This window comes from Natator depressus, chromosome 14, assembly GCF_965152275.1.
Source record: "Natator depressus isolate rNatDep1 chromosome 14, rNatDep2.hap1, whole genome shotgun sequence".
NCBI lineage: Eukaryota > Metazoa > Chordata > Testudines > Cheloniidae > Natator > Natator depressus.
In genome coordinates, this window is record NC_134247.1 from 28304377 (window position 1) to 28313609 (window position 9233).

A 9233-nucleotide genomic window follows, 5' to 3' on the forward strand; every position below is an offset into this window, starting at 1 on the left:
GAGCCCCTGGGGAGCTAGAACTCTGCTAACTCCTTTCTCTGCAAGCTTTAAGTGATCTGCCAAGTGGCAGCTGCAGTATGAGCACTGCCTGTGGGCCTTGATTTCAGACCTACAAGCCCTCACAGGAGCTCACATTTTAAGTAATGTGTTCTGGCCTGTGATGCGGGGAATGGAATGGGCCGTGGTGGAGATTCAGTTGTATCCTAGAGTGTAGCAGAATGCTCAACTTTCCTGGGGCATAAGCTGGGGCATTCCCAAGGCAGAGGCGATGCACCTTTACTCCAGATGAGTGTGTCATGGGATCTTGTACGATCTATAGCCCAGTCTCTGTAAGATGTGGAAGGAGCCTCTCTGGGTAGGCGACTCAGATCCTGGGTCTGGAAGTAGTAATAGGACTGACCTTAATGAACAAAATAAACACTTGATTAATTGTTTCCCAAGTAGGATTTCCAATTTCCAAACCTAATGTGATATCTTGGGTGGAGCGAGGTGAGGAGCTGTGGGTCCCAGATCTCCAGGGCTCTGAGGAAGGGGAGATCATCAGCGACACCCACACAGGTGAGGAATCAGCTACACTGACTCAAACCTCATAGCAGATGTCACTTCTGCATTTTCATCAAGTGTATGTGACCCTTCAGCCTGTCTTCATCTCTAGTGAGAGGATGTGAAGGAAAGTTGGATTCTCTCCTCTGGGGAGGGGTTTTGAGGAAGGAGAATGAACTCAGCTCATGATATTTCAATCTCCCCAGCTGTTATTTGGGTGTGTTCCCCCCTTTTCCTGTTCCCCTTTCAGAGTTTTCCTTTCCCTCAAGAACAGAGAGTGACTCCTTTCTGGATTATCTCTCTATCCCACAGGGGAGGGGACAGTGAATGAGAACAGCGAGGAAAGTCTTCAGCAGGAAGGTCCTGAGCAAGTGTCACTGCGTGGGATGTTATGGGGAAGATCTGAAGAGCGTGTTTCCCAGAGTCCTGAGCAGGGAGAAACCTTCGAGAGTCAGCGCAGGCCACAAAGACAGCAGGGAAACCATCCAGGGGAGGGACGGAGTACATCCTCTCACAGGAGCAGGGGGGTGAAAAGAAACAAAGAAACCAATCAACAGAAAATCCCCCATGAAGAGGGACACTACACTTGCAGTGATTGCAGGAAAAGCTTCCGTCAGCACTCAAGTTTTATTGAACATCAGAGAACCCACACAGGAGAGAAGCCCTTCAACTGCTCTGACTGTGGGAAAAGCTTCAGTCGGAACTCATACCTTATTAAACATCAGAGACGACATACAAGAGAGACACCCTATAACTGCCCTGACTGTGGGAAAAGCTTCAGTCAGAGCTCAGACCTTGTTAGACATAGGAGAATCCACACAGGAGAGAAACCCTATAACTGCCCTGACTGCAGGAAAAGCTTCAGTCAGATCTCAGACCTTGTTAGACATAGGAGAATCCACACAGGCGAGAACCCCTTCAACTGCTCTGACTGTGGGAAAAGCTTCAGTCGGCGCTCAAATCTTAACAGTCATCGTACAATCCACACAGGAAAGAAACCGTATAACTGCTCTGACTGCAGGAAAAGGTTCACCCGGCGGTCATACCTTATTAAACATCAGATAATACATACAAGAGAGACACCCTATAACTGCCCTGACTGTGGGAAAAGGTTCAGTCGAAACTCATACCTTATTAAACATCAGATACTACATACAAGAGAGATACCCTATAACTGCGGGAAAAGCTTCAGTCAGAGTTCAGACCTTGTTAGACATAGGAGAACCCACACAGGAGAGAAACCCTGTAACTGCTCTGACTGCGGGAAAAGCTTCAGTGAAAGCTCACACCTTATTGCACATCAGAAAATTCACACAAGACAGAAACCCTATAACCTAAGTTCCCTCTAAACTGCACAGCAGGCTATCAAGGGCTGCCCAGGTGGGGAGAGACGCTTCTCCCCTGGCCCCAACCCGGAGCTATTGTGGATGGGGAGAAGTGCCTCTCCCCCAGACCCGTAGCTATTGTGGATGGGGAGACACGGAGAGGTGCTTTCCCCTGACCCCAGGCTGGTGCGGTGAGAGAGGGCTGGGGGGAGTCTTTTCTCCTTGGGGCAGCCTGCACCCCAAACCCCTCATCCCCGGTCCCACACCAGAGCCCACACCCCCAACTAGAGCCCTCACCCCCTATACCCCAACCCTCTGCCCCAGCTCTGAGCCCCCTCCCACACCTTGAACCCCTCATCCCTGGCCCCACCCTGAAGTCCTCACCCCCCCCATACCCCAACTCTCTGCCCTAACTCTGAGCCCCATCCTGCATCCCAAACCCCTCATCCATGGCCCCACCCTAGAGCCCACACCTCCAGCCAGACTCCTCACCCCCATGCACCACAACTCTCGGGCCCCACCCCCGCCACACATCACCTCCATATTGGTGCACATAACAAAATTCATTCTGTACATGGATGTAAAATATTAGAAGGAACATTGCCAATAGCTGCTCTGACTGCGGAACAAGGTTCAATCAGAGCTGATACCGTATTGTACATCAGAGATCACACACAGGCGAGAAGCCCTTTAACTGCCTCGATTGTGGGAAAAGGTTCAGTCGACGCTTAAATCTTAACAGACATTGTATAATCCAACCAGGAGAAAAACCCTTCAGCTGCTCTGACTGCGAGAGACGCTTCAGTGAACGCTCACATCTCATTTCACAACAGAGAATTCATATAGGACAGAAACCCTATAACTACTCTGACTGCAGGCAAAGGTTCAGTCAAAGCTCAGACCTTGTTAGACATACGAGAATTCACACATGAGTGAAACCCTATAACTGGATATAGGAGGAGTGGTAGATACGCTGGAGGGTAGGGATAGGATACAGAGGGACCTAGACAAATTGGAGGATTGGGCCAAAAGAAATCTGATGAGGTTCAACAAGGACAAGTGCAGAGTCCTGCACTTAGGACGGAAGAATCCAATGCACCGCTACAGACTAGGGACCGAATGGCTAGGCAGCAGTTCTGCAGAGAAGGACCTTGGGGTTACAGTGGACGAGAAGCTGGATATGAGTCAACAGTGTGCCCTTGTTGCCAAGAAGACTAACAGTATTTTGGGCTCTATAAGTAGGGGCATTGCCAACAGATCGAGGGACGTGATCGTTCCCCTCTATTCGACATTGGTGAGGCCTCATCTGGAGCACTGTGTCCAGTTTTGGGCCCCACACTACAAGAAGGATGTGGAAAAATTGGAGAGAGTCCAGCAAAGGGCAACAAAAATGATTAGGGGTCTGGAACACATGACTTATGAGGAGAGGCTGAGGGAACTGGGATTGTTTCATCTACGGAAGAGAAGAATGAGGGGGGATTTGATAGCTGCTTTTAACTACCTGAAAGGTGGATCCAAAGAGGATGGATCTAGACTATTCTCAGTGATAGCAGATGACAGGACAAGGAGTAATGGTCTCAAGTTGCAGTGGGGGAGATTTAGGTTGGATATTAGGAAAAACTTTTTCACTAGGAGGGTGGTGAAACACTGGAATGCGTTACCTAGGGAGGTGGTGGAATCCCCTTCCTTAGAAGTTTTTAAGGTCAGGCTTGACAAAGCCCTGGCTGGGATGATTTAGTTGGGGATTGGTCCTGCTCTTGGCAGGGGGTTGGACTAGATGACCTCCAGAGGTCCCTTCCAACTCTGATATTCTATGATTAATGTGCGGGGATTTGGGGATTCTAGTCTAAGGCACCCCTCTCTCCTCATTCATTTTGTAAGGGGATTGGTCACATAACTCAGTCTTTGTGGATCCCACAACTATTTCTCTGATATTCAAGGTACCCAAAAGTTAGGCATTTGCAACACTCAGTGTCACAAGGCTTAAGTCCTTTGGTGGATTCCAGCCTAAAAACACTATCAGGGATGAATGAGAAGTCACAGCAGAGAAGAAAAAGAGGAGGTTAGGTGTATAACATCAAACTTAAATGAAGTGGCTGAACACAAAACATTCAAATTTCCCAGCAAGTCATAATCAAGTCCCATCATAATGTTGGAATCTTATCTCAGCCTCTTGTTCTGCATGGCTCTGTTCTAGGGAGGAGATTTCATTCTCTGCTTTAATAAGGTTGCATGTCATAGAATCATAGAAGATTAGGGTTGGAAGAGACCTCAGGAGGCCATCTAGTCCAATCCCCTCTCAAAGCAGGACCAACACCAACTAAATCATCCCAGCCAAGGCTTTGTCAAGCTGGGCCTTGAAAAACAATAAGGATGGAGATTCTACAACCTCCCTAGGTAACCCATTCCAGTGCTTCACTACCCTCTTAGTGAAATAGTGTTTCACTCCTCCCAGTTTAGTATCATCCGCAAATTTGCTGAGAGTGCAATCCACACCATCCTCCAGATCATTTATGAAGATATTGAACAAAACCGGCCCCAGGACCGACCCCTGGGGCACTCCACTTGACACCGGCTGCCAACTAGACATGGAGCCATTGATCACTACCCGTTGAGCCCGACAATCTAGCCAGCTTTCTACCCACCTTATAGTGCATTCATCCAGCCCATACTTCCTTAACTTGCTGACAAGAATACTGTGGGAGACCGTGTCAAAAGCTTTGCTAAAGTCAAGAAACAATACATCCACTGCTTTCCCTTCATCCACAGAACCAGTAATCTCATCATAAAAGGCGATTAGATTAGTCAGGCATGACCTTCCCTTGGTGAATCCATGCTGACTGTTCCTGATCACTTTCCTCTCATGTAAGTGCTTCAGGATTGATTCTTTGAGGACCTGCTCCATGATTTTTCCAGGGACTGAGGTGAGGCTGACTGGCCTGTAGTTCCCAGGATCCTCCTTCTTCCCTTTTTTAAAGATGGGCACTACATTAGCCTTTTTCCAGTCATCTGGGACTTCCCCCGTTCGCCACGAGTTTTCAAAGATAATGGCCAAGGGCTCTGCAATCACAGCCGCCAATTCCTTCAGCACTCTCGGATGCAACTCGTCCAGCCCCATGGACTTGTGCACGTCCAGCTTTTCTAAATAGTCCCTAACCACCTCTATCTCCACAGAGGGCTGGCCATCTCTTCCCCATTTTGTGATGCCCAGCGCAGCAGTCTGGGAGCTGACCTTGTTAGTGAAAACAGAGGCAAAAAAAGCATTGAGTACATTAGCTTTTTCCACATCCTCTGTCACTAGGTTGCCTCCCTCATTCAGTAAGGGGCCCACACTTTCCTTGGCTTTCTTCTTGGGGAGCCATGTAAGGTAGCCAGTGTAGCATGCTGATGAGAGTGGTATGTCCTAAGCCCTGTCTCTTTTATGGGAATAGGCGCATATCTCTGCTTGCAATTCATGAGTCATGGAAGTGAGACGATGCTCTGATAATAGAACTCAGTCCAGTAGATGTTTTCAGAGGCTGCCTAACTCTGCGGTGCAGGAATCTCCTACATAAGCTTTTGGTCAGAGGTTAGGGTACTCACCCAGGATGTGGGAGACCAGTTCAGGTCCCCTCCCTGCCTACTTAATCCAAGGGTTTAGAACAGGGATCTGCCACGTCTCAGGGGAGTGCCCTGGCCTCTCAGCTCTCAGATATTCTGATGTGGGTGTCTGAATCTGTCCTAGAACCAAGAGTCATTTGCTCAAGACAGAAAGTGAAAATGACTCTATAGACTGGTGGTTAGGGCACCCATGTGTGAGGTGGATATCCCTGAGTCCAGTCCCTGTGCTCCAATGACTCTCTAAGTGTCCCTGAAGACAAAATCCTACATCCTGCCACGAAGAAGATGATTACAGAAATTCCAGCTGCTAAAATGTTCACAAATGTTTAAGAAATCAATTGTTGTTGCTAAAATTCCCTAGGGAATTTCTGTGCTTAAGAGAAGTTGGAATTTGGCCTTGGAGAAGAGTTATTGCTTTCCTAGAACACTGAACCCATTGGAGTTCAGTTCTGTTCCGTAAAACCGGACTCTTGGGCTGGTAGGTGCTGTTAACTGAAAAGTACCCAAGTCATATAAACCCAACAACTTCCATCCAACTATGAAAAAGATCCTAATTTCAAATGGTATGAAAGAAAAGAGTTAGAAATAGTAAAAGTAGTACAGCCTTAAAAGTGCTTCAGATTGGGGAAAATTCTTGGAAACACAAACTGGAATGGGTTATAGGATTTCAGTGTGACACCATTGTAACTAAAACTGACTTCAGGTTGTTTTAAACTGCATGCTTTCACATGTAACTTCCACATCCTGGCTAAACACCCTAACCACAGGGTTAAAAGTTATGAGGGAAATATCTCCTTTCACGCTCCCCCAGCCTCCTGGCTGTTTTGTGTGGAGCGAGGGAGCCTCTGATCATGCCTACCAGACTGGGCCTCTGCCTACCTTCCCCTGGCTTGTGAATTGCACTGGGGCTTAGAGGAGAAAAAAGGGCTTGGTTGCCTAGAGTGAGGCAGCTGGGTGCATGCCCAGAAGTAGGAGCACAGGCATCTAGAAGATTTTTACCGCAAAAAGTGAGTTTAAGAGCCTACAGCGTGGTGCCAAGTGAGTTTAAGAGCCTACAGGGATAGACAACAAGTAAGTGGAAGTGTTGTAATCACAGGGGTGCCTAGAAAGGTGCCTAAGAACCTTTTGTGAATCCTGACTCCCCTTAGTACAATTGATACATACAGATGCAGAGATGGGCTCGGTTAGGTTGTCAATGTGATGTCCTGACTTGGCTCTGGGCACTGAGGCAGGAGAATGGTTTATTAGCAACTTTCTTGCTTTGAACCAGGAAGAATTGGTGATTCATGTACTCCAACTTTTGTATGCATTATTCTAACCATTTTCAGCTACAGACATGTCTAAATGCTGTTGCATTTCAAGCTGTAGTAATCATATGACTGTGAATTTCATTTAAGAATCATGCTTAGCCTAAGAATGCTTCCTTCTTAAGGCAAAGTAAGAGAAGTATTAATGATTTTGCTAGATTTTGTTAAGTTGACACTGATTTAAATTCCATTGTCCCATCCACCCTATCCAGTTTTGTCCAATTCGTTTTTTGTTTAAAAGTTTTAATATCAAGTCAAATTATAATTTTAAATTGAGTTACTGTATTGAATTTGCAAAAAGAAAAGGAGTACTTGTGGCACCTTAGAGACTAACCAATTTATTTGAGCATAAGCTTTCGTGAGCTACAGCTCTCTTCATCGGATGCATACTGTGGAAAATACAGAAGATGGTTTTTATACACACAGACCATGAAAAAATGGGTGTTTATCACTACAAAAGGTTTTCTCTCCCCCCACCCCACTCTCCTGCTGGTAATAGCTTATCTAAAGTGATCACTCTCCTTACAATGTGTATGATAATCAAGGTGGGCCATTTCCAGCACAAATCCAGGGTTTAACAAGAACGTCTGAGGAACAGTGGGGGGGAGGAATAAACAAGGGGAAATAGGTTACTTTTTATAATGAATCAACCATTCCCAGTCTCTATTCAAGCCTAAGTTAATTGTATCCAATTTGCAAATTAATTCCAATTCAGTAGTCTCTCGCTGGAATCTGTTTTTGATGTTTTTTGTTGAAGGATAGTCACTTTGAGATCAGAAATCGAGTGACCAGAGAGATTGAGGTGTTCTCCAACTGGTTTATGAATGTTATAATGTTACAACTACAATAACCACCTGCGGAAGTGAAGAAACAGATTGATAGAGCCAGAAGAGTTCCCAGAAGTCACCTACTACAGGACAGGCCTAACAAAGAAAATAACAGAACGCCACTAGCCATCACCTTCAGCCCCCAACTAAAACCCCTCCAATGCATTATCAAGGATCTACAACCTATCCTGAAGGACGGCCCATCACTCTCACAAATCTTGGGAGACAGGCCAGTCCTTGTCTACAGACAGCCCCCCAACCTGAAGCGAATACTCACCAGCAACCACATACCACACAGCAGAACCACTAACCCAGGAACCTATCCTTGCAACAAAGCCCGTTGCCAACTGTGCCCACATATCTATTCAGGGGACACCATCACAGGGCCTAATAACATCAGCCACACTATCAGAGGCTCGTTCACCTGCACATCCACCAATGTGATATATGCCATCATGTGCCAGCAATGCCCCTCTGCCATGTACATTGGTCAAACTGGACAGTCTCTACGTAAAAGAATAAATGGACACAAATCAGATGTCAAGAATTACTGACTGGCTACCGTGATGCCAATTTTTAAAAAAGGCTCCAGAGGCAATCCCAGCAATTACAGGTAGGCAAGCCTAACATCAGGACCAGGGAAATTGGTTGAAACCATAGTAAAGAACAGAATTACCAGACACATAGATGAACATGATTTTTTGGAGAAGAATCCACATGGCTTTTTTGTAAAGAGAAATCATGCCTCACCAATCTATTAGAATTTTTTGAGGGGGTCAATAAACATGTGGACAAGCATGATCTGGTGCATATAATAAACGCCTTTGATACGGTCCCTCACGAAATGCTCTGAAGCAAAGTAAGCAGTCATGGTGTTGTGGGGAGAATTAAACTTGACATTACTGGAATTAGCTATTTTGTGTGTGTCGTAAATATAAAGGGAAGGGTAAACACCTTTAAATCCCTCCTGGCCAGAGGAAAAATCCTCTCACCTGTAAAGGGTTAAGAAGCTAAGAAGCACTGGCACCTGACCAAAATGACCAATGAGGAGACAAGATACTTTCAAAGCTGGAGGGGGGGAAAACAAAGGGTTCTCTCTGTCTGTGTGATGCTTTTGCTGGGACAAGAGCAGGAATACAGGTCAGAACTCCTGTAAAGAGTTAGTAAGCAATCTAGTTAGATATGTGTTAGATTCTGTTTTGTTTAAATGGCTGATAAAATAAGCTGTGCTGAATGGAATGGAGATTCCTGTTTTTGTGTCTTTTTGTAACTTAAGGTTTTGCCTAGAGGGATTCTCTGTGTTTTGAATCTGATTACCCTGTAAGGTATTTACCATCCTGATTTTACAGAGGTGATTCTTTTACTTTTTCTTCAATTAAAATTCTTCTTTTAAGAACCTGATTGCTTTTTCATTGTTCTTAAGATCCAAGAGTTTGGGTCTGTGTTTACCTATGCAAATTGGTGAGGATTTTGATCAAGCCTTCCCCAGGAAAGGGGGTGTAGGGCTTGGGGGGATTTTTGGGGGGGAGATGTTTCCAAGTGGGCACTTCCGTTATTGTCGTCAGACACTTTGGTGGTGGTAGCGTTTAACCTAAGCTGGTAAGAATAAGCTTAGGGGGTCTTTCGTGCAG

At 45.9% G+C, this 9233-nt stretch overlaps 1 protein-coding gene across 3 annotated transcripts in view; it reads left to right on the plus strand.

Annotated features, from left to right (window-relative positions):
* Positions 1-2171, plus strand: part of LOC141998995 (uncharacterized) — a 29441-nt gene extending 27270 nt beyond the window's left edge. For 2 of the 3 annotated variants that reach the window (XM_074972059.1, XM_074972057.1), the window contains 2 exons: positions 442-558; positions 856-2171. In XM_074972059.1, coding sequence (XP_074828160.1) covers positions 442-558; positions 856-1892 — 1154 coding nt within the window. In that variant the 3' untranslated portion in view covers positions 1893-2171. The remainder of the gene's footprint in view (positions 1-441; positions 559-855) is intronic. The other variant, XM_074972058.1, reaches the window with a different exon arrangement.
* Positions 2172-9233: the final 7062 nt, after the last annotated feature.